Here is a 26,862-nt window from a genome sequence, read left to right as displayed (position 1 = left end):
CTATTGGACATCTAGTAGACAACAAAGAACTTGCTATGATGGCCCTACATGGACTTCCTACCTCATGGGAATCGTTCATTCAAGGAATCAGTGCTCGTTCTAAATTTCCTAAGTTTGATAGATTGAAAACCAATTGCATTCAAGAGGAATCTCGGCTTGTCACAAGAGGAATAAAACAAAACAATGGTAATGAAGACATTCAAGTTCTAAACTCTAATTCCCACAAGAAAGGAAAGAAGAAGAACTTTAAGAGAAAGAGGGACAACAACTCAAATGGGAAGAGGTCTTCAAAGAAGAAGAGAGACATTTCTAAAGTACAATGTTTCAGATGTGACCAATATGGGCACTATGCAATGAAGTGTCCAAACAGGATCAAACAACAAGCTTCAATGGCAGAAATTAAGAAAGGGAGTAATTCCGAGAAGCTAGTCTTCTACTCAACCCTCTCTAGTCAAGTCACCTCTAGTTTCAACACATGGGTGATTGACAACGGAGCATCTCGACACATCACTGGATTTCGTGAGCACCTAGATACACTTGTGGAAAGTTCAAATGAAGAAGTGACAATTGGTGATGACTATAATTATCCAGTTATGGGAATAGGAACCTGCAATATCAACCTAAAGTCAGGCATATCCCTACAGCTGACAGGAGTTCTATTTGTACCTGGTATAAAGAGAAACCTTGTCTCAGTTTCTGCACTTGAAGATAAGGGTTACAGATTAACCTTTATGGAAGGAAAGGTACTTGCTTGGCCAAAGAACTCCACCATCAAGAAAGCCCACACCATTGGAGTAAGACAAGGGAGCCTCTACAGACTTTGCACCACTCCACCTCTAGCCTTGATTCATGAGACTCCAGATTCGAATGAACTTTGGCACAGAAGATTAGGGCACCTTCATTTCCATGCCCTACCTAAGATAGAGAAGATGGTGATCGGCTTACCCAAGCTAAGTCAAAAATCTGAAGGAGCCTGCAAAGGGTGTGCCTTGGGAAAGAATACTAAAGGGTCTTTTAATTCTAGCAACAGTAAATCCAAAAATGTATTAGAATTAGTTCATTCTAATTTATGTGGACCCATGTTTGTACCCTCATTAGGAGGATTTTTATATTATGTAATATTTGTAGATGATTATTCTAGGAAGACTTGGATATATTTTATGAGGTACAAAGAGTCTAAAGAAATCCTTTCTAAATTTAAGGAATTCAAAGCTCTTGCAGAAAATATGACAGGTAAGAAAATCATAACCTTAAGAACAGACAATGGGGAGGAATACACTTCTGATATGTTTAAAGATTATTGTATAAATGTTGGGATTAAGAGGGAGTTAACTGTACCTTATAACCCACAACAAAATGGGGTAGCTGAAAGAAAGAATAGGACTATAGTAGAAGCTGCTAGGGCTATGTTGTTTGACCAAAATATAGAAACCTCATTTTGGGCTGAAGCATCTAGGACAGCTGTGTACATTCAAAATAGATGTCCTCATTCTCTTCTTGACAATAAAACCCCTGAAGAAGCCTTTACTGGCAACAAACCTGACATAAGTCATTTCCGGATCTTTGGGTGTCTAGTCTATATTCATGTCCCCAAAGAAAAGAGGTCAAAGTTAGAACCTTCTGGAAAGAAAGGAGTATTTGTTGGGTACAGTGAAACCTCTAAAGCCTACAGAATATACATACCTGGTCAAAGACAAATTGAACTAAGAAGAGATGTCATCTTTGAGGAAGACATAGCATTCAGAAGGTCCAAAAGCTCTAATGAATTAGAACACCAAGATCCTCCTACAAGCTTGGATGAGGATTCCACCCCTGAGATTCAGAGGGAGACCCCTGAAGATGCTGAGCATGAAGATCAAGGCTTACCTTTAGAAGAAAATTATCCCGAAACTAGGAAGAGACCACTTTGGGCTAAAAAGATGCTTCAAGAAGCTGAAAATTATGCTGCTCCAAAGGGGACCTTCAGAGAAAGTAAGAGACCTAAACTATTTTCCAATTATACTGCCTTGATGAGTGAGATCATTGATGCAGAACCTTCCTGTGTTGGAGATGCGCTCAAGCATCAAGTTTGGAAAGATGCTATGTCAGAAGAGTATCAGTCGATTCTGAAAAATGATGTCTGGGATATTGTGCCTAGGCCTAAAGGCAAATCAGTGGTATCTTCTAAATGGCTCTACAAAATCAAACATGCAGCAGATGGCAGCATTGAGAAGCACAAAGCAAGGTTTGTTGCCAGAGGTTTCTCACAGAACGAAGGTATTGACTATGAAGAGACATTTGCTCCTATTGCCAGATACACTTCTGTCCGAGCAGTTTTGGCTATTGTAGCGTGTAAGGGATGGAAAGTCCATCAAATGGATGTCAAGACTGCTTTTCTGAATGGTAAGATTGAAGAAGTTTATTTGGAGCAACCTGAAGGTTTTGTGATTCATAAGGCTGAATCACATGTCTACAGATTAAAGAAAGCTCTTTATGGACTGAAACAGGCCCCCAGAGCATGGTATGAAAGAATTGATCACTATCTCTTGGAATTAGGGTTTTTCAAGAATGAAGCAGATCCAAATCTCTACTACAAGGTAATCAATGGTGAATTATTAATTCTTATTCTTTATGTTGATGATCTACTAATCACAGGAGAGGATAATTGTATTTCTCGATGTAAGAAAGAATTAGCCTCTAAGTTTGATATGAAAGATTTAGGAATTCTTCACTACTTCCTTGGATTGGAAGTTTGGCAGTAGGCAGATGGTATAATCCTTAATCAAGGAAAATACACAATTGATATACTCAAGAGATTTAGAATGTTGGATTGTAGATCCATGACCACACCTATGGAGACAAATCTGCACAAGCTAAAGAAAACAGCTGCAGAATCAGAGTTTGCAGATCCTACACTCTACAGACAGATTATTGGATCTCTGATGTATTTGGTAAACACAAGACCTGATATATGTTATGCTGTAAATGCACTAAGTCAGTTCATGTGTGAACCCAGGGAAATACATCTTGTTGCTACAAAGCATATTCTGAGATATCTTCGAGGAACTATTGGTTTTAGTTTGAAATATAAACATGTAGAGCTTGACCTACATAGATTCACTGATTTTGATTGGGCTGGAAGCATAGTTGACAGGAAAAGCACATCAAGATGTTGCTTCAGTTTAGGATCAGGAATGATCTCATGGATATGTAGAAAACAGTCTTCAGTTCCTCAGAGTTCTATAGAAGCTGAATACATTGCAGCCTCCATGGGAGCAAGAGAAGTTGTATGGCTCCGGAAATTGCTTGTAGGACTGTTTGGTCAGCCCTTAAATCCTGTTGTCATCTATTGTGACAATTAGAGTTGCATCAAGCTTTCAATGAATCCAGTATTTCATGACAGGTCTAAACACATTAAGATTCCTTATCACTATGTTCGAGATATGGTGGAAAGGAATGTGATCCGACTGAATTATATTAGTATAGGTGATCAGATTGCAGACATTCTTACCAAGCCTCTCGCCAAGATCAAGATTGAACACTTTAGAGATAAACTTGGTACGGTTGAAAATGTTATTTAATTTTGAGATAGAGTCTCATTTATTCTGATATACTAATATATTTAAAGATGTTTAGTGTGTAAACTCTTTTATTTGTCATGTGTGTGACTCCATGACTGCATGGGCATTCTGTGAACATTATTGAAGGGTGACGACTTTTCAATAATGAACACTTGTTTCAAATTGATATTGTAAGGTGACGATTTTACAATTATCAATTTAACTATCTTGATGGATATCATGTGACTTGATATCTATGGACATGTCATGATAGTATATATATCTCTGAGACATTATGGTAGATATTTGTTGGTTGATATCATTAAATAAACCATAATTATGATAGAGATCTTCATGGTGAATATTATGAACATAATATTTGTGGACATGCCATGAAATCATTATCAGTATGGTAGGCATCATGTGACTTGATGCCAGTGCACATACCTTACTTGATAACTATGAGTTATGGTGAGTATCATGAGACTTGATATTCATTGTTGAACCATATCTCTGAATATCACTATGGTGTGATATCTCCTCTCTTCACAATCAATGGATGAATTGTGACGTTTTCTCTAACATGAAATGTGTCCTCCCTAGTTAAGAGGGAGTGTTAATTTTGTAACGTTGGTCATACTATTTCATGCTTCCGATATATATATATATTAATTTGATTACATATACTAATATGTTAACGTTAACTAATGATAAATAAAACCAAATTTAACTTATCGCGTTTGACCAACGGTTACACCATTCATGGTATCGGGTGGTTAAGCGATTCTCAAACAAGTTGCACTCCTTCCGATCGGGTAAGTAAACGGTGACTAGTTTATATACAGTGGTGAGAGGTACGTAGGGAAGAGATGTGTCTTCCCACCTGGGAAGACATATCTCTTCACTACGTAACCCCTCATCCACTTATATAGCATGCTTACATTGAGGAGGATGTACACACCGAAATCGATAAGTGTGGTGCATCTTTAAAACACGCTATAGCAGATAAAATACAACTTTCAGATCATATCTCCATCTTTTCTATTTTGATCACAGAATTTTGAAAGAAATTAACAATTATGTGTTGATTTGAAAGGAATGATTCCATGCCTTAGTCAAACTTTGTTTCTAGGCGGTTGTGGTGCACAACTATGCTACATCTCTAGTTTAAGCAAGAGATCATCCCAAGTTGCACCACGTGATAAACACTTGCACTCTATAGCTATCAAATGCCTTGTTAACATTTCCAGCGTTTCCAGAGGAAAAAAAAATTTGTACCAAGTTAAAAGAGTACTTGGGGCTTGAATTCATCGAGAAGCTCTTTTCCATTTTTTCACCCCTAAGTGGTCTGAACTAGAAATGGATCCAAAACCCAATTTACCTTAATACAATTGGATAACACATCTATAATTTCGATTGTAGATTCGTTGAACTTAACCTAGGAATGCCAAGTATAAACCTAGGAGCAGTGGGTCATGCAATGGACTCCACTTAATCCCATTGTAGCATCGTCCCAATATACACATGATCACACCACATGGATGGGAAAACTTGTGCGAAATTAAGACACGCATTCCTCTAGGAGCATTGCATTTCTTGTTTATACTTTTTCCCACACTTGAAAAACTTTGCGCGTTTTCTAAAGACTTGTGAGTACTCGTGAGCCTTAGTTGGCCATGAGTCACTTGCAGAAAAACTCGAAAACGGTTATTTTTTTAAATCACCGCAAGTTAAAACCTACAAAATTGCTAAAAATCATAGACTTGACCAAAAAACCGGCAAAAAACGAAATAAAGTTTTTAAAATTTAAGTTGTCCAAAACCTAAGTTTTATTTCATTTTTGTGTGTTTGTTTGCCAAGATGGGAGGAATTATTCGTGACACGAAAATGACACGACGACAAGCAAAAACCCCAACCAAGCCTCAGGTCTTCATCGATTTCTTGAATATGTTTTTGTATATTCGAACAAAATTTTGACTTTTTTTTTAAACCAGATTTCCAGCCTACAATTTGGCTTATAAAAAATTTGTTTGGATTTGTATTTAAATTTTAAAGCAATAGCTGATTTATTATTAGTTTTAAAACAACAGCAATTATAAAAAATCCAATAAAGATACAATTTTTAAAATCCAAATCATAGGCTAGCTGATGTATAAATTTTAAAACAACAGCAATAAAATTAAAGATTAGTGGAAGAGCAAAAGAGTATTTGAGAAAATAATGGCTGCACCATTCTATCCAATGGGTGAACGGATGGCAAGATTAAGACACTCGTCAACTTTCTAGTTGCTTCAGGTGGACAATTACTATTTTTTGAATCAATTGATGCCTCCAATGAAGTGAAGAATGCAGAGACCTTGTGCAACATGTTAGATGAGGTGGTGATGGAAGTGGGAGTGTAGAATGTCATCCACGTTGTGACCGATAATGCAGTTGCATATGTAGTAGCTAGCAAACTTCTAATGGCTAGGCATCCGACATTATTTTAGTGCCCTTGTGCTGCCCATTGTGTTGACTTGCTCCTTAAGGGCATAGGGAAACTAAGTTGGGTGAAGAATGTGGTTGAAGATGGAAGGAATATCACAAAATACATCTACAATCACACATGGGTCCTAAATCTTATGAGAGAGCACACTGATGGTAAGGATCTCATGCAATCGAGGGTCACATGCTTTGCTACCAATTTCCTCACCTTGCAGAGCATACTAGCTACATTGCCCAACCTGAAGCGGATGTTAGTGGGTGAAAGATGGTTGGAGAGACCTTATGCTAGGAAGCTTGAAGCAGAGAAGGTTGTGATTGCCATTTTTTATGCTGGTTTTCCCAAAATGGTGGAGGAGATTATCAATGTAAGTTTTCAAACTTTAATTGATAATTTATTATTTAATTTTCACATATTACAATCTGCTGATTTTGTTAAAATTTTTATATCTGGGTGTCAGAAGCATTGGTGAGGGTGCTACGAATGGCGGATGGGGATCATAACCCCATGGGGTATCTATATGAAGCCATGGATAAGGCTAAAAGGGCAACTCAGCACTTGTATGCGTCAAACAAGACCAAATATAAACCCATATGGCGCATAATTGATTGGAGGTGGAACCAATAACTCAAAGATATTCATGTTCCTGCCTACTAGTATCCCAAGTTTTTCTTCTCCCCAACTTTCAAAGCAGATGTAGAGTTTAAATTTGACCTTGACACATGCATTCGAAGATTAGTTGATGATGAGCACCTTTGAGACCTAATACTTGATGAGTTGCAAAGCTATAAGAAGGCCAAAGGGTCATTGTTTTTTCACATGATTGCACACATAGAAGAGCCTATAGCTAGGTAAAAAAAATATATGTTTGATTTTATTATACCATTTATTTCACTCTCTAAGTTTATTAAAATCTTAACAAGTTATAAATGACATTTTTTATCCTTGCAAATTTGTGGTGAGAAGATTATGGTGGCATAATGCCTAATCTTCAAAAGCTTGCCATCTGCATATTATCCCAGCCTTGTAATACTTTTGGTTGTGAGAGCAACTAGAGTGTTTTTGAGGTCACTCACACAAAAAAGCGCAGTAGGTTGACTCAACAACACTTGAATGACGTTGTATATGTGTGGTACAACCTTTGATTGCATGAAAAGAAGGTGCAAGGGCTGGATTCACATGAAACACTTGACTCGGGTGATATTGATCCATATTTAGTAGATTGGATTGCTGCTCTTGATGATGTTGATGTCGATGTGGATCCATTCCTTACTACTTACTAATGATCAGCAAGTGAATGGGAGAGTGTGGCAAAGGAATGGAATGCGGAAGTGGCAGTACGTGAGGAGGAACGTGAAGTTGGTCATGCAACAAAGGTACCTATTGAGGCACCTATCACTATGGATGAGGCACTTATTGAGGCACCTATTGGGGATGTTGCAACTACTTCAGCACCACCCACCCAACGGCAAAATTACAAAGGTTGTAGTTGTTTTGTGATCTATGATACATTGATATGTATTGAACTCAATTTTATTCAGATGTTGCACTTGTATTTTGGTCTATGCTATTTATTTAACTCAAACTTTGATTTATATATGTGATGGAAATCAGTATATGTTCTACAAATCCTATGTATATGTGTATTTTTGAAGAATATTTTAGGAAATTATATATTTTCAAATATTCGATAAATTTGCAAGTTATTGCCAAGTTTTTTGGCAAGTCACGAGTTTTTTTTTTAAATTGGGCCAGCCGAGTCATTGCCAAGTCCAAGTTTTTCAACTATGCTTTTTCCTATGAATTTGTCTATTTAACACCAAATCCAAAATCTAGTCTCACTCTAGCTTAAATTAATAAAAAAAATGAAATATTCAATCATAGATTTATCGGAGTAAAATCTGCAGTGTGAGTGTAAACTCATGAGTGGGTGTTCACATATTGGACAACAATTTCTATCATTGAGAAATCATCCATGAGTGCATGAGGAAGTGCCATGTGGTTAGTAGACCCATGCAAAATGAAAACACATCTATCTCAAAGTATCAAATCGATTTTTTTTTTTTTTTCAATGAATTGTCAATTTCAACCTTGGATTTGAAATTTGTGAAGTTTTCACACATCGCCCCATTGCAAATGGGGACCCCCACTTTTTCGCTTCTTAGCTTAGTTTTTTGTTTAATTCGTCTTTAGCTTGACAATGTAAGCTTTAACCTTTGTTTGCAAGATGGGTTTTGTCTAGTCAAGTCCGAGTTAAGTGTGTTTATCCATCCTTGAAGTGACTTAGAGTGCAAAGTTTGTCCTTAGGGTGTGATCAAGTCAAGAATTCAAAATTCGAATCTGAAACTTATGGATAGGTGTCAAGACTAAGGATTAATTGGGGAACTGTGAGGAATGTGAAAGCTTGTCCAAATTGCTAAAAGTTGTCAAAAATTGTCAATTTTGTCATAGTTGTCTAAACACCAAACAATCTTCTCTGTCTAAACACCATAAACATCTTTGAGAGAGCTTCCTTCAAAAGAGTTACATCCCTGTTAGCAAATCCAAAAACAAAGAAATCCTTCCACCACCAACCCAATGTTTTTTTCCCCCGAATCAGAGTAAACATAATCTTTTACAAAAGGCCCCCAAACTTGTTTAAGTGTTGTCTTGACCTAATTCATGTCAAGAAAACTATCAAGACTAGGATGACCGGCCCATGAGTCCTCCCTGAAAAGAGCCTTGCCACCATTATGCACTCCCCATGAAATGAAAGTTATAATGATTGACTTGCAAGACTGCATGAAATTCCCAACCCTTGACCCCCGTGGGGGGTTAGTGGTGGTAAAAATACTACTAGGGCAATCACTATCTAGATACTTTCTTTGCAAGATTTATGCCAATTTCCTATGAGATTCCTTGAACATTCGCCAAACTAACTTGGCTCCAAGCACTGAGTTTTGAATGGCTCAGCTTCTAATCCCAACACTGCCCTCATCCTTTGACTTGCATACTTTATCCCAGGCAATGAATACTATTTTGTCTTTGTCTTCATTTCCTTGCCAAAAAAATTTTGCATCATTTGATTGATCTTGTGGCTAACACCAGCTAGAAGAGCCATGCATGGTAGTACGTAAATGGGCATAGCCAACATGACCAACTTCAGCATGCTAATCCTACCGGCCCATTTACCCTTGCAGGAGGACATCTTATCCATTTTTAGTTGCAAGGTGTCCCAAAGTTTAGTGGATCTCAAACCTTTGTAAGTGCATGGTAATTGCCCAAGTTTGAAGTCGAAAATCCTAAGATTCTCCACATCATGTTGAGTTGGAATGTTAAAAAAGATCACTAATTTGTTCCTGGTCACCACCTGTTCTGATGCTTTGGAATATAGATTGAAGGCTTGCTTAAGCTAAAATGCTTCACTTCGTTTGTTGCTCCAAAGAGCATGGTATCATCAGCAAATTGTTGATGGGATAGAGGAGGCAATGAGCTAGTAACCTCTATGCCCCATATGTTGGCGGTGTCCATTTCCTTTGCCAAAGCTCTTCCCAAAGCTTTGGCCATGATGATAAAGAGAAAGGGTGAAAGCTAATCACCTTGACGAAGTCCGCAACTAGCCTCAAAAAAACCTTCAAGGGAACCATTCACCAATATGGAAAATCTTGGGACTGAAATGCATTGCTAAATCCAATTCAACCACCATTTGTTGAAACCGAAAGCTTCCATGACTTTTAGGAGAAATATCCAATCAACCTTGTCGACCTTGTCGTAGGCTTTCTTAATGTCCAACTTGATTCCCATGCTTGACTTCTTAACCGATTGAATAGAGTGTAGTACTACTTGAGCTATGATCACACCATCCAAGATTGATCCCCAAGGCACAAAGCTTGTTTGTTCATCCGAGACTATGTCAGGAAGGAACTCGTTTTAGTCTATTAGCCATCGACTTAGTCATAACCTTGTAGATTGTATTGCACAAGGCTATGTGTTGATGTGTTTTTTATGCACATGCAAACACAGAATAAAATACCCAAAAGTATCTTATCCTGTCTCGAACAAAGCTTCTCAAATGCTGAAGATTTGCTTAAGGATCACTTGAGACAACACCAAGGTTTATAAATGTTAGGTCTTGATGTGTGGATAAGCTCTGTTGGTTGATGCAATTGCTGGTGTCAAAAAGGGACTTATGTTGAATTGTCAAACGCTTGAACCGCTGGAAGATGCCTTTTATCCTAGAATAGCTTCAGCTTAAAAAAAAAGGCAAAAGATGAAGGGTTGAGAGAGTCTATTCTAAGACCTAGAATGTAAGAAGACAGTTGAATGATTAGCTAGAATCCTATTGGGCGGGGTCTCGCCATCAACTTGAACAATTCGACACAGGCTCAATGCAATCTTCTAAGGGCATTTCAATGATATTAGAATCAATAACATCAAACATTGATCACCATTCAAGTTAATGCATAAGCAATGGATGTATAATGATTCAAAGTTAAGCTCATATCATTCCAATTGACCACACAAGGCACACTTACAATCAGCAAGAGGCTAGTGGTATGGACTAAACGGATTCCACATAAATACATTCAACAATTTCCTCCATCCAATCTAATTAACATGAAAACAAAATGAGAAGTAGAACCATGAGGCTTGTTGAAATAACAAATTTCACCACAACTTCAATGAAAAGAGTATCTCATTTACAAGTCATAACAGCAATTCTTCCTTCTCCTAATCTACTCTAACTTCTATTTTGTCTTCTATTCATTGTTCACTACTCTATTCACTACTCACTATTCTATTTGCTAACTATTAACCTTTACAAATGAGAGATTTGAGCCTTTTATAGTGCTCTCAATACAATTCAATAACAAAGATCAATGGCCGAGATTTTACAATGAAAACCCTAACTAGGGTTTGTTACAACAAACTCAATTTTGGCCAATGAAATAATTACAACACTTTGGCTTGACCAATAGATGATAAGGGTGGGTGCCTCAAAGTTTGTACCATCATGGGTGAGTCGGGTACATTGAATCAAGGCGTGCTGATCTGGAACTCCTCAAATTGGTGAATAGTGACTAGGATGATGACTAGGATTCCACCTTTTAACTTGTACTTGTAGGCTTGATAGATCATCACGAAAGAATATTTCTTGATACTCAACGTTATCCAGCTTCCGTAATGATGATGATCTTCTAACTTTGATTAACTCTTCTAAAACAATCCTCTTGAGGGCTTCAATCATGGAGGTGCAAGGTATAGATCTTGGTTTTCTTTGAAGTATTGGTGTTGCCTTGGAACGAATTCTTGATGGCACAACTGCTTCTCTGCTTTGGAACTCCTTCTCTGTGACTCCCTGGTGCTCTAAGAGTTGAGATTCCTCTTGGGCATTCTATGCTTGTAAACGAAGTTTTCTTCCTTGCATGGTGATGTAGATCTTACAATCTTTCTCCTTTTGCTTTGCAATCACCATCCTCTCTCATCTACAAAACAAAACAAACATGATATCAAATACATAATATATAACTTTGATAGTTCTTCTTAATTTGATATATCCCTTGATTTTATGTGTTTTGTAGGTTTGATAAGAGGATTTAGAGAGAGTTCGCCTTCATCAAGGAGCACTTGAAGTTGTTTTTTGCTCTTAGAGAGGAGCTCCTGAAGTTCACTCCACCCTCTAATGTTCATGAAATTACCCTTAACTTGCCTTGGAACTCACTTTCATTCATTTATCTTCATTTTATGGGTTCCAATGATAAGCCTTTCCACCATTCATTGATACAAATATGATGAATTGCCCTTAGGGAAGACTACTAGAAGAAATTTGCTCCCCCTGCTCAGTTTATGAAGTTCGCTTTCAACTCAAAATAACTATTTCTTTGCATATGAAGTTCACTCTTGGAGGTCATCACATGAAATTCTCTCTCAAACTCATTCTCATGAAGTTCGCTTTCCATCTACAAGACATGAAGTTCGCTCATGTACCTCAAAACATGAAGTTTGCTCGTGTACCTTAAAACATGAAGTTTTCTCATTCCTTCTAGTTCATGAAGTTAAATTCTTACTCGTCTTTCATCATTCAAAATCGTTCTCTCTTAGGCATGCTAAAGTATCAAATTAGCTCTACGAAAAGATCTATTAGCTGCCTTGTATCTTGTCTTGGGTAAATTCGCTCATCTATGCTAATCCTTGAAGTTCGCTCATCTATGCTGATTTGTGAAGTTCAACATGAAGATCGCCCATGTATGCCAAAACATGAAGTTCGCCCATGTTTTTCTTTTAAGGGGATTTGGCCCACTCACTGAAATCTTTTTGTGACTGATTTTCCCTACCAACACCCCCGAACTTATCATCACTATGAAGGATAGCATTGAAATCGCTACCAAGAATGACGTTCAGGTCCTTAAGTGAATTGATGAACATTTCCACTTCTCTCCACAATTCCTTCTTCAAGCATAAATTTGGCCCATAAATATTGATTAGGACAAATTTACCATAAATATTGATTACGACAAAGTTAAGATCAAAAGCCAAACTTCTAACTTTGCCACTAATCCAATTAGATCGCTCTGCCAATTATCTATGATAACAATATGCGAGTTCCATAGGAAAGCTAAACACCTGAAAGCCCTCGTTGCCTATACTAAATATCCATGCCAAATCCCTAGCTTTGTTTAATAAATATCAAAATCAGCATTGTCATTTTTGTTTCCTCTATGAGAGTTGTCTCCTTTTAAAAATGTTTTAACCTCCACTTGACCAAGCATTGTTTGTGAGGGGCATTTCAGCCCCTAACGTTCCACGTTAATAGCCTCAGGGTAAGGGGGGCTCCCTTCCCATATATAAGCAACCAAGAGATTTTAGCCCAGCCTCTCGCCTCTCCATCTAAAGCCCTCTTTTCCTGATGAGACTTTCTTCCTTGCTGACTATTTCCCACAGTCTAGATTCACTTTTTTTGCAAGAATCCAACTGATTCCTAATTTCTCCCCAGACCCTCCATAGGACCATCCAACAATAGATCAGTGGGATCCCCAAAAGGTGCAATCTGCTCTTTTTCTATCATCTCCTCATCCTCCAAGTCTACTAGTTGTGCGATCTATTATTGCGGAGTGTTCAAATTAAGAGAATGTACATTATCTCCCTGTTCCTCTTGGATCTCTATAACATTATCCATCAAGTTGTATGCCTCCAATATTTGATCTTATAAGATCAAGAAAGGATGGGCTTCTTCATTCCTCCTAGATCTCTATAACGTTATCCATTAAGTTGTATGCCTCCAATATTTGTTCTTCTAAGATCGAGAAAGGATGGGCCTCTTCATTCTATGATTCCAAAAAATGCAGATCATCTAACAAAGAGACCTTCTCACATTGAGGGATCTCAGGATAGTCTCCAACTGTATCCTTCTCTAAGTTTTCATTTGCTTTGATCAGAAGTTCTCAGGGGGGGTTTTGTTCTTCCAGGATTGGGGATTCCTTTGTGAGCCCTTGAGTCTCTTTGAGCAGGATTAGATCCTTGACCTGGATGATCCTCCTAAACCCCAGCACTTGCTAGGGCATCATCACACTTTCCTCCTGCGATGCATCCAGGCTCCTTCAGTCCACAATCCTTTGCAACTAGGGTTTCTATCAACCTCTGCTTCTTTGTGGAGCCTGCCTCTATTCCTTCTATCCATTGTGATTTGCCTCTATCCTTTCCCATCTCAATCTCAACTTGGTTCACCATTTGTCTCATTCCCACCGTGTGCAAGGTGTTCCTCATGTCCACAAACAAATTTCAATTGATTTGGATGGCTTTGGATCCTCACATCCCTTGTTTGTGTGGGCCTTGCCCAAAACTACTTGCCTTCATATTTTTACGTCGAAGGCATTTGCCTATCACTTGAATTTTCTCCACAATGACCTTTTGAACCCATCTTCCAAATTCTGTTATGATTTCTAATTCTTCCAATACTCTGGAATCCATGTCCACCTACACAAGTATTGTAGTAATGGATCCATCTTTCCCATTAAGGAAATCTTTGTCTATGCCTATCAATGTGCCCAAGGCATCCCCAATATTGATTAGGGCTTCCATATTCCAGTAATCTGACGAGAGCTCTCGTAAATTGATCTCAATGGGCATTTTTTAAGTTTATGGAGCACAGGGTTGAAATTGGGTACCCAATCCATTTTATGAAAACTAGAACCCTCAAAAAACAAGGGATCCTTACAAAGAATGTCTATTTTTAAATCTAAGTCTATGCATTTGATCAAACACATAGAGAGATCGAACACATAGCTTGCCTTCAATAAAAATTCATTCAAGAGAGATCGAACACATAGCTTGCCTTCAAACTGGTGTAGCCATCATTCTCTAATCTTGGCTATTTGTCCCTCCTTTCCGCACCATTTAACAATGAGAGCATGATCCTTCAAACGATCCACAACTGGACCGATTAATTTCGATGAAATCACAAAGGCTTTGCTAGTGTTTGGTCTCTGATCTTCCTTATTTCTTCCTCTCCTAAGGTTTTCATTATACCAAAACCCCCCATTCCATTTTTGGCCTGAGGCAGTGTGTTTGTTGATTCCAACGAGACGGGGTCTTAGAATCCTACATTTTGTTCTAGCATCTACCTACTAAAGGAATATGGTGTCGGAAAAAATGTTCCCACACCTTTCAACATTTGTTTTCCTATCTTAGCGCTTCCCTTGCCCCATGTACTCCTGCGCATTTTTCCTTTGGTCGGCATTCAAGTGCATCCACGCACATCTACCTCGCAGTGCACCCCTAAATGCCATAAGTTGAAAAAAAAACACCAAAGGTTCTTACCTTGTGGTAAAAAAAATAAATGTTTGACAAAATGCATATATAAAGCAAACTTAAGTAAATGGTACATATTTGATTTACTCAATGTTTACTATCATCAATTAATAAACAAGAAGTGTTCTGACCTCTAAATGGCCAAACCATAGTTGAAAAACTCGAGACTCGCCGAAAAACTCAAGAAAATAATTGGCAATAACTTGGCAAATTCATCAAACATTTGAAAATATATAATTTCTTAAAATATTCTTAAAAAACACACATATACAACAAATTTGTAGAACATATACTAATTTCCATCATATATCAATAAAAGTTTGAGTTAAATACATAGCATAGACCAAAAAACATCTACAACCGAATAAAATTGAGTTTAATACATAACAATGGATCAGACCACAAAACAACTACAACCTTTGAATACATATTATGGATAAGGTTCGGTATCAAGGAAAATTGTAATCAAAATTTGCATCTACGAATAAAGCTCAAAAAAGACTATTGCCACTAGGTGGATGGTGTTGAAGTAGTTGCAACATCCTCAATAGGTGTCTCTACAGGTGCCTCATCCCTAGTGATAGATGCCTCAACAAGCGCATTTGTTGCATGACCAAGCTCGCATTCCTCCTCCTCCATGATACCACTTCCGCATCCCATTCAATTGCTTTCCTCTCCAACTCAATTAGGTGATCATCAATAAAAAAATGGATCCACATCAACATCAACATCATCAAGCACAGCAATCCAATCTGCTAAATATGAATCAATGTCATCCAAGTCAAGTGCTTCATGTGAACCCTATTTTTGCACCTTTCCATGCAATCAAAGGTTGCACCACACATAGACAAGGGCATTCAAGCGTTGTTGAGTCAACCTATTGCACTTTTTTGTGTGAATGGCCTCAAAAACACTCCAATTGCACTCACAACCAGAAGCACTACAAGGCTGCAATAATATGCAGATGGCAAGCTTTTGAAGATTAGGCATTGTGGCACCATAATCTCCCTACCACAAATCTGCAAGGATAAAAAATGCCATTTATAACTTGGTAAAAATTTTAATAAACTTAAAGAGTGAAATAAATAGTAAAACAAAATTAAACACATTTCTTTACCTAGCTATAGGGTGGCTATCCTACATTTGCAATCAAGTGAAGAAAACAATGGCCCTCCCTTTGGCCTTCTTAAAGTTCTACAACTAATCAAGTATTAAGTCTTCATTCCAACTTTAACCCCTGCATCTACTCTTAATGTCAAGGAGTGTAAAAACTTGTGGTTCAAGTAGTGGGCAGCAGCATGAATATGTTGGTGGAGTTGTTGGTTCCACCTCCAATCAATTATGTGCCATATGGGTTCATATTTGGTCTTGTTTGACCCATACAAATGCGGAATCGCCTCTTTGGCCTTATCCATGGCCTCATATAGATACCCCATGGGGTTTTGATCCTCATCCACCATTCGTAGCACCCTCAACAACGGTTCTGACAACTAGATATAAAAAAATTAACAAAATCAGCAGATTGCAATATTCAAAGATTAAATAATAAATCATCAATCAAAGTTTGAAAACTTACATTGATGATCTCCTCCATCAATTTGGCAAAACTAACATCAAAAATGGCTTTCACAACATTCTTTGCTCCAGACTTCTTAGCTTAAGGACTCTCCAACCATCTTTCACTTAGAAACATCCGCTTCAGGTTGGGCAATGTAGTTAGTATGCTCTACAAGGTGAGGAAATTGGTAGCAAAGCATGTGACCCCCAATCGCATGAGATCCTTACCATCATTGTGCTCTCTCATAAGATTCAAGACCCATGTGTGGTTGTAGATGTAGTTTGTGATATTACTTCCATCTTCAACCACATTCTTCACCCAGCTTCATTTCCCTATGTCCTCAAGGAGCAAGTCAAGACAATGGGCAACACATGGCCTCCAAAATAATGTCGATTCCTAGCCATTAGAAGTTTGTTGACTGCCACAAATGTAGTTGCATTATCAATCACAAATTGGATGACATTCTACACTCCTACTTCCATCACCACCTCATTCAACATGTTGCACAAGGTCTGCATTTTTCACTTCATCGTGGGCATCAATTGATCTTAAAAATACTAATTGTCTCCTTGAAGCATCTAGAAAGTTGACAAGTGTCCTATTCCTACCATTTGTCCACCTATCCAATAGAATGGTGCAGCCACTCTTTTCCCAAATTCTCCTTTGCTCTTCCACTAGTCGATGAGTGTTTTGGACCTTACTCATAACGACTTGGAGCCTTGAACCTACCAAACACAATCAATGTAGCAACCAAATGCTCCCAATATGGTATAGAAGCAACACTTAATGGAATATTATTGTAGAACCAAAATATAGCAAATGCCAACTTTGCCTCATATTGCAACTCTTTATTCCACACAGTTCCTTGCAATCCAAGTTGCGCACCAGGAGTGTTACATGGAACAAAAAAGTTTGCCATATGGCTGCCCACAATTCTCGAATCCTCATATTTATGGCCTAAGGGAAGAAGGGGTGCCCACATCTCCATGTGACCTTATAGAACTCAAATCTGCCATTGGGGCTGCCATTGTCTCTATTATTCTCTTTTTGTTACTTGCTTTTGGTCATATGCTTCAAGCATTGCTATTGTGCCCCCTAAAGCCTCTTCAGGACATTTGTCACGTGGTGTAATATCTTGGCAACCAATCTTTGCAAGGTGATATTTGGGCAGTCATAAGCCTAATGCACTGGATACAAATGACCTCTCCTCGCACTACACCTAGTGTCCCATGTTTCCAACAAGGGTCCCTCTTTCTGCCACCAGCTCTACTTGTAGGAAAAGTAGGAAGAGAAGCCATTTTCTTTAAGAAAAGTAGGAAGGGAACCTAGCAAAAGAGAGAGACAACATTAAAAAAATAATATATAATGCATATATTCTATTTTTTTGCCTCTTCTTCAATGCATGTAGAAAACATGGAAAACACAAACATAGTTTAACATATACTCTGTCAATTCCCTTGAATAACAGCCAAATTAAATTGGAGCTCTCAGACCCCAAAACCTTATCTATGTCATTTAAGGCTATGCTGTGTTCCAATGCAACTGAACATAATATGCAATGGCATGTGAACTCTCTAATTTACATTAATGTAAGTTAATGAATTATTTCTTAGGCCTGTAATTTGAAGATCAGAACCAGAATGTGAGGGTTAAAATATAATTGACTGAAAGGTTTCTATCATGTAATCTATTTATTTACATTCATGTTTTCAGGATTTTTCTGAAATACAAAATTGTTTTTATTTTCAGTAATTGGAGACAAAATTTGCAAATATAGAAGTTTGAACAGCTAACCAAACAGAGACCATTCACGTGCTCATACAGCATACTAACCTGATGCCAAAAAAAGAACCATAAACTAAGAAAAACAATTGACTCTTCAAAATTGGGTGGTATGACTATGTATTGTATGAATTTAAAATTTAATTCAAAATATCCTCAGAAAACATTATCACCAACATCCACTTTATTGCCCTTCTTGATAATCTCAAGGTCTCAACTTTTAAAACTTCTAGTAGTGAAGAAAACAAAAAAGCCAGCAACAAATAGATTCTCGTTGTTGATCACTATCATATTGGAATTTGGAAAATTGCAGAATAGAAATTACAAATTGACAAAAGCATATCTATTATTCACCATATTTAGTTTTACCATACATTGAATCTTTGTTGGCTGCTATTGCTTTCAACTTGCTGAATTTCTTTTTTTTCATGCCAATATTTTTTCCATTTTGATATTGTTATTCCAAACCTTTCCAACTACTGTTGTGAACCCTACAGACCCCTCTGACAGAAGTTATGACCTCTATGAAGTGACCAGAAAGTTAAAGTGAACAATACCCAATAAGGGCAGCAATAGATTATATGGGGGTTTTAAAACCATAGAAATGTAGCTGCGATTTCTACTATAGTCGTCTCCTTATTCCCACGCTCCATAAATTGAACAGCTTTGCAGATAGGTATGTGGATGGGTCCCATGATCCCTTTAATTTCCACTGTCCTTTCTTAAACAAGCAATAGTTCCAAATGTTTCATTGGCCCATTTTTCTATGTCACGATTTTCTTTCCCTTATGCAACTTGCCTTGGGAAATAAACAATATTTCAAAATAGAGCAGTCTGGCTTTATCTGCCATTCTAATTCACTCCATCGTCCAACTCCATACCAAAATCCTCTCCACAAAACCCTGTCCATGAAATCAATTAAAATTTGCTTGCAAATAATATCTAAAATAATCTTTAAACTAACTCTCCAAGAATGGTCCAACTGAAGAAAATAATCTTTCAACTCCCGGATATAAATCTTCTCAACCTCCAAATATTATGCACACTTGTGAATCCTGGATGAATCGCCTTGAAGATTGGCTAAGAAGGTTTTCGTCCTTAAAACCAATTTTGCCATAGGATTTGTGTCCAAGGGTAGAAGATGAACAATTGCTCAGTCTCCAAGCTAGATTTTGAAATGAAATTGCCAAGAATGAAATTTCCTTCACTATTCTCCTCTTTATACACTTTCTCCGAGAATAATAAAATATTATTCCTTTTCCTGCCTTAAGCAACTTAACAATTCAACTTTTATATTTGGCTCCTCATAAAGTCACTTTTTAATTTAACGTCCAACTTTAAAAAATAAAATAATTAATTAAATGCAAGTCACTTGAAGTTTAAACAATTTAATTTAATTAATTAATTATTCCGTTTTCCTCCCAATTAACCTCTGGGAATTAAAATAGGCTTAGAGTCCCTGTTTGGTGCTTACGTCTACAAAGGACACATTACAAGAATCCCACACCAAAACAGTTCTGCATTAGAACTAGAAGAACAAAATTGATAAACAAATAAAAAACCCATATTGAAGGCAACATGACCTGAAAAAACCCATGGAGTAAGCTCATAATAGTGGTCTTGTAGAAATCTCAATTAGCTCACACTTCATGTTTTCATGCAGAGCATACTCACAAGATTCTTCTTTTCTATGAAAATCTTAAGTCAATCATCATCTAACTCTCAATTTGCATATATTTCTTGTTTCTGTTTATTACTACTAAGGCCAGACAGAATCTGTGCAAAATTAACCAATTTTTTATCGAAATAATGAGACCACAAAAACTGTTTCTTGAAGCTTCTGCAATAGTTTACAATCCAGGTCCTTTTCGATAACTGGAATGCAAGCAAAAATTCCACTTTCTGATATGTTACTTTCAAAAAGGGTTCTGAGATCCTGTCTCATATAACAAATTTTGAAAATAGCCAAGGAAAGAGAAGAAACGATTGGCAAAATGATAAGTTCAAACAGGGTAGGGAATCATCATGTCATAAACATAAGGAGAAAACACAGTGAGTTTTCAACTTTTCAGAACATACATGACCTGCTTGAAAATAGTCATGTGAAAGAAAACAATTACTTAGCCTGTACATATAATGAAAGATGAAAACAACAACAAGAAAAACATCATTACTCACCAAACCTGCAGACATCATATCCCTGAGCTTCCCTGGCTTTACATTTGTGATAACAAGTACCCGACGATTCTGCAACAAAAAATGGAATGCATGATCAGGCTTCTCTCAATCCCTAGGTAACTGTGTTCACATGCATCAGCAAAAACTCTAACCTTCACTTGTAGAAAGTATTTAAGTAGGTATTGTCGTATGGACAGCATAAAACTAAAAACCAGAAAACCAAGTTAGAGGAACGATTGGCATTGGCAATAAGCTCCTATTAATAATAGACACTATTCAGAATGAGCATAACAATTACTCAGGGAAGCCAAAATAAGATCAAGATGCAATCACCCAAACATCCCATTCCAAACAATATGTCTCTGATAACAGTTTTTTTGTCACCCTCTTTAAAAATGGAAAGCAACCCCAATGGATGGACTAGTACAAAGAAACAATGGAAATTAATTTATAGAAGCACAATAAAATCACTACACAATCATCCAGGCATCTCATCCAATACAAAACATCTCTGATCACAATTTTGAATTTTCTTATTACCCTCCTTACAAATGGGAAGCAAACACAACTGATGGTCTATTGATCCATTATGATGTAGGAAGTTTCAAGGGTTCTTTATATCCACATGAAACAAACACAAAGAGATGCAAAAAGACAAAGGAAAACCAAGTGAAATATTTCTTCACACCACTGCTTATGAGTTTATCCACATACCAGTAGTTCATCTGCACCATAATGTTTTGCCAGTCCACTCACAACCTGCCTGACCTTGTCTTCTCCCACATCTATTTCCTCAACCAGCAAACTGTTACAAGTCAAACACAAAGCTTCAATAGTAAGAGTCACAAACTTCAAAGTTTCATGGCATTTCTCTGAATAAACATGGACAAGAATCGATAGCTTCTTAATTATTTACACATTCACCTCTCTGCTGATGGGTGTTTCCAAGCCTTGCGAATGACACCAACTTTAATGTCAAGTACTGAAATACTGACTTCTATTTCCTTCTTTTCAATTGGTTCCTTTTCTTCATTCTTCTTTTTCTCTTCTTTGGCTTTCTTCTTATCCTTTTCCTTTCCCTTTTCACTTTCCTTATCCTTCTTTTCTACATTTTTATTTTTATCTATCTGGATAAATCAACATGCTTGAGATTTCAATCAAAAAACATGGGGTACATTGCATAAAGAACTTTCATACAAAGTAGATGCATGCAAAGACTTTTAAAGAAAGAACAATCCTAAAAACAACTATAGGCTTGTGCATCAATTGATTTCTTGACTAATATAAACTACATATATGACTTCATCCAGTACCCAGCTAAACTTTTGTATTATTACAGCCAGATAATTGTTAGTCAAGATTTGTTAAATCAAGGGAAAATGGGAATAAAATAATATTTTTTGGCTGCTACAAATATAGAACTAGACAACTCAATGAACTGTTTAAGAACTTACCAAAACATAAATCTAAAATTGATACCATTATGAAGCAACCAACATATCCATGGTGTTACTCTGTTCGTCCTGTTATCTATTATGCTTTTCTGACAAGATTGCAATATGACTGCTAGTGCTGCACAATAAATGACATGAATAGGCCAGATTGTGACTATGAACAGATATGTAAATTTGATGGTATTTGTATACACAAATACCTCTTAAATTCCTCCTTTAAGTCAGCTATATAGGGTTCATTAACACATCAAGAATGCTATCATAGTCTCTCCATGTCAATTAGGATGTTTTGACCTTTTACTACCCTCTCTAGCCTCAAGTAGTGTTTCTCTAAGCATAGTGTGACCATCTGTAGAGGAGACTTAGAGGTCATTATGACTATCACGATGGATCCCAGGATTAAGATATTACACACAAACCGCATCAAATATTTATGTCACTGTTTGCTGTGATCTTAGTTGCTCCATTGGATCCCCATCTGAGGAGACGTAGAGGTTTTGTGACTGTCACAATGATTCAAGAATTAAGATAGTACACACAAATCACATCCACTGCTCTTGGTGCCCAGTTATAGCTCTCTCTCTCTCTCTCTCTCTCTCTCTCTCTCTCTCTCTGAATACTGGGTTGAGATCATCTTACATTGCTTTTTCAATTAGATAATGTTATTATGTCTTTTTGGGGCCATAACACATTTACTAGCAATTGATTTCACCTTCTACCTTGATATAGCAGTGAAGAGTGAGAAACATATAGACAGTAAAATGCAATCTAGTTATGCTGTAAATCCAAGGTCAAAGGAATTAAACAACAGAATGTCAGACGTTAATAAACTCAAATTCAGAGCTTAGCTTTGACTCTTTCTATGTTCTGAGTATAAGAATTAATAAGAAAATAATACTAATTGATTAATATTTGTAAATAATAAAATATGCCTGCTGGAACTAAGGTACCTTCTCTGTGCCATCGGTCATATTTATATCAGAACTAATAACTGTAGACTTAACACCATCCTCTCCAGGCTGAAGTGGTTTTCCTGGGAAGAGCTGGAAATACAAATGGACAAATTCAAGTATCAACAATACAATTTCAAATAAAGCAGGCCCAAAGGAAAAGATTAAATACAAATTACAATTATGTTGACAACAGTGACCAAGAGTTCCCCCAAGTCAACTGAGAATGAAAACTTTTTATTTTGTAGAAGCCAAATTTCTTATCAGCTACACTGCTAACTTAACATTTAAGCCAGGGGCAGGCCTTCAGTAAGAAACGCCAATATAGGAAAGGCAACAGAAAAGCTGAAATAGACAGTTTTCTTACAGTAGAGTTTGCCATCATCATGCAATCAGACAATAAAATATACATTCCCAAGCGTAACAGCAAGGATAAGATAAATATTTGCATTACCCGTGATATAAAAGGAAATGAGATAACGTGTACTTTAGATGTCTTTAAAAGAATTGAAGGCAAGTGGTAACATGAAAAGCGCATGCTAAATATGTAGAGGGAGGCCATTAATTCTTATATATACTACTTTCCAACTCTACTGTTCCATCTGACCTATTTAAAATGAAAAAGGATTTCACACTACTACATATTAGATAGCCAGTTCACCAATATACATGAATTTAATTGTTACGGGAATTGAATAAAGTACAAAAGAAATGTGCAGTAACACAGAATAAATAGATAAAGGAACCCAGTAGCTAAATGAACAGATTTTGCACCAAGTTAATTACAATTAACTACAACTATTGTTCTCTCGTATAAACATCTACAGTTCTCTCTTACATCTAACACTTCAAAAACCTTGAATGGCAATTAATTAGCGAGGATACTAAATGATTAATTGGAAATAATAAAATAACAAAAAGAGGGTAGAAAAAATAGGGAAAAATTGACCATAGTTCATAAAAAATATTTTTAAACTTTTGTAAGAAAATACAAAAAATTCCAAATATTACCACAACTGTGACTAATCAGAAATGCCTTGCTTTGACTGGAGATGTGGATAACGTTTGTTCATAATAATTAAAAGATACTATTTTCATTATGAATCCCCTCTACTTGCAATGCATTTTCCTCAAAACATAGAGAAAGATGGATGCAGATCCGTGACCATTTGATGTTCCCAAAATAGCTCATTTCTCACTCAGTAGATTTTATGGTGCATAATTAAAATGTTAAAACATCTTCCAGCTTAGCATAGAAGCTTCTGCCTTGCAATTATTTATCTTTTTACTACGTGTTCTTGAGCTGTGAATATTCTCCAAAAAATTACCTGGTGACCTGGCTAAAAAGCAAATTCCTTGTACAAGCTTCAAAAAGAGGAACACGAAAATGCATACTTCTTTTCTTTTCGTGACAAATGAAAAACATCATAGACATGACTTGATCTTGGTAACTTCAATACATAAGCTGCAGATAGAATCTTCTTATGGTCATAAACCTTGGTCAATTACTTGAAGTTTGACCACTCTGCTTTAATGAGGTTTGCTTGCATGGTTAAAGACTTACAAGTTACAAATAACCAACCTCCTTCAAGCTTTTCCTCTGTTCACTGCAAATCAGCTTGTTTCATGTGATTAGGAGTGCATTCCAAGTTTTGCTTAAGGATGCAAATTATCTTTCACTACTGTAGCAGATAGTTTAGCTGATGGAACTTTGATACTAGTGCCAGTGAAAGCCTTGATCCTTGGCATTTCGTCCCATTCAGAGCAATGAATGAAGTCATCTCAGTTGATATATCGTAAGTGGTATTCAGTGCAGTGCAGCCATTTTAACTACTGGTTATTATTATTAGAAGCAAAAAACCATAAACATAATTCTAAGAAAATGTCAACAGTCTGCCTGATCAACTGGGCAGAGGTTGTTCTGGTATTGTGCTGCAGTTGGTGTGGTCTCTCCTTCTGAAGAAACTTTGTTCTCTCCCTATTGAGGTGGGGGTTGTTTCTGTGCTGTTGGAGTTTGGTAACACTTTTGGTGGTCCCGTTTCTTCTATGTGGGCCCTCGGTGCTTCCACAATTGGTTTCCTTTTGAGGGCTTTTTCTCTTACTACTCAGTCCCATGGATCTCTTCTTGAGGTGTTGTGCCCTCCTATGGAGGTGGAGTGGCTGCTTGGTGTTTGGGTGGTTAAGGGGTTTTTTGGTGCTTCCTCTCATGGTTTGGAGGACATTTCTCTTGAGGCTGGTGATTTTTTGGTTGCTGGATCTTTTCTCTCAAGCTATTTTCTGTCTTCTCCTATTGAGGTGGAGAGTGCGGCGGAGCTTGGTTGGATGGATGCTTCCCTGATCGGGCCTCTGTTTCAGCTCAAGGTGGTTGAGGGTACCACTTCAAAACCCTTTGAAGTGGTTCTGGGAGCCATTTCAAAAGCTAGTTTTAAGGTTAGGGAAACCTTTCAAAATCCCTTTATCTCTAAGAATCTTGTTTTATTTTCCTTGTCTTTTCTTATCTGGCTGGTTGCTGATAGTTTTCAAGGGCCCAGTCCAGATTGTGGTTGTTTTTGGTTATGGGCTAGTCATGATTTTTGTTGTCTTAAGTCTCTGTCTCAGGTCAAGGGAGCCGGAAACATCCCTGTTGTTTGGCTGAGGGTGCATGCTAACCCTCATCATAGTTTGAATCTTTAGCCTAGCTGGTGTAGCCAACTTGATTTATATTGATTATTTTTTAAGTGTTTGGCTGGTTCTTCCTGCTGGTGTTTGCTGGTGTTTGCTGGCTTTTGCTGGTTTTTACCGGCTCAGCTTTGTTTGGGCTGCTGGTTTTCTTGGTTAATTTTCTTTGGCAGAGTTGTTCTTTGGGTTCCAGATCCTGGTAAAATCTGAGGGTTTCGGGTCCCTCCAAAACCTGTTGTAAGGGGTTTCGGGCTACGAAACCCGGGGACGCATGCCCTACCTGAAAACCCCTGTCCCAGTCCCGGGGACGTTTCGGGGACTTGGGGATGGCCAGGGGACGTCTCCCCCCCCCCGTCCCCAAATTGCCAGAATTTTGAGGGGACGTCCCCGAAATGGGGGGACGGCTTCCCTAGCTGTGAGGGACGTCCGTACGTCCCGGGGACGGCTGGGGACGGATTGGGGACGTCCCAGCCGTCTCGGGGACGGCTAGACATCCCCCACATCTAGGGCTAGGGAAAAATATTAAAATAAAAAAAGTCGTATTTTCATTTTTTTTTTTTAATGATGTTTTTTGCATAATTGAGGGAGTGAAATATCTCATGAAGGGTTTTTTGCCAATAGAAAAATAACACCCGACGCCTATATAAAATAACAAAAGTATTTTTTACCCCAACTTGGGGGCGCTGCCCCCAAACCCCCGTCGAAAAATATAGGGGGAAACTGCGCTGATGGAAGTAGTGAAAATTTAACCTCCGAGTCTGATTAGGCTCCATTATGTATGTTATTTCTTTAATATCTATTATGATATGCATATTGACAATGTGAATGAATTGAAATTCTGAATTATGAGTGCATATTGAGTATTGAGTCTATTGATAATGTTGTATGTTCGATGTTTGCATTCTAAAATGTTTTCATAGTATCATACACATGCTATATCCAAGTTTTCATATGAATATAATGTATAGATGCATGCTTTATCCATGTTTTCATATGAACATTTAGAATTTTCCTATATATTTTAAATTTTCCCTATATTTTATATAGCCGTCCCCTTTGCCGTCCCCCCTCGTCCCCAAATTTGGCAAAAAAATTTGCCGTCCCGGAAACTCGTCCCCCTATCCCCCCGTCCCGGAAACTTGGGGTAACATAGGTTTCGGGTCCCCTCAAAACCTGTTTTTCCATAATCAAAAACAGTCTGCCTGATCATCAGTTTGCATGTGGCTCATTGTCAATTACAGGCCAATGTGTAAACAGAATTCCTTCAAACACTACTTGCAAAACTAGGGTCTCAATTACATGTAATTACAGTAAGAAATCAATGTAGCATGCACATTTTCACAATATCAGTTTATGTGTTTGATTCGTCGAAATGTTTCCTTCATTGCACCAGTTTCCAACACCTTGTGAAGAATGCACATGGTTCCACATATTTAATCATCCAAAAACAATTAGTTACTAGTTCTTAATGGGT

At 37.4% G+C, this 26,862-nt stretch overlaps 1 protein-coding gene across 4 annotated transcripts in view; it reads right to left on the bottom strand.

The window, feature by feature from the left end:
- Nucleotides 1–26,862, bottom strand: part of LOC131061665 (uncharacterized) — a 93,862-nt gene that overhangs the window by 29,188 nt on the left and 37,812 nt on the right. For all 4 annotated transcript variants that reach the window (XM_057995479.1, XM_057995478.1, XM_057995476.1 and 1 more), the window contains exons 6-9: nucleotides 22,731–22,823; nucleotides 21,251–21,453; nucleotides 21,041–21,131; nucleotides 20,327–20,395 (exon numbers count right to left, since the gene is read on the bottom strand). In XM_057995479.1, coding sequence (XP_057851462.1) covers nucleotides 20,327–20,395; nucleotides 21,041–21,131; nucleotides 21,251–21,453; nucleotides 22,731–22,823 — 456 coding nt within the window. The remainder of the gene's footprint in view (nucleotides 1–20,326; nucleotides 20,396–21,040; nucleotides 21,132–21,250; nucleotides 21,454–22,730; nucleotides 22,824–26,862) is intronic.

Source organism: Cryptomeria japonica, chromosome 7 (genome assembly GCF_030272615.1).
Source record: "Cryptomeria japonica chromosome 7, Sugi_1.0, whole genome shotgun sequence".
In the NCBI taxonomy this organism is placed as follows: Eukaryota; Viridiplantae; Streptophyta; class Pinopsida; order Cupressales; family Cupressaceae; genus Cryptomeria; species Cryptomeria japonica.
The sequence above is the reverse complement of the archived record's forward strand: the minus strand, read 5'-3'. Positions and strand labels throughout refer to the sequence as shown.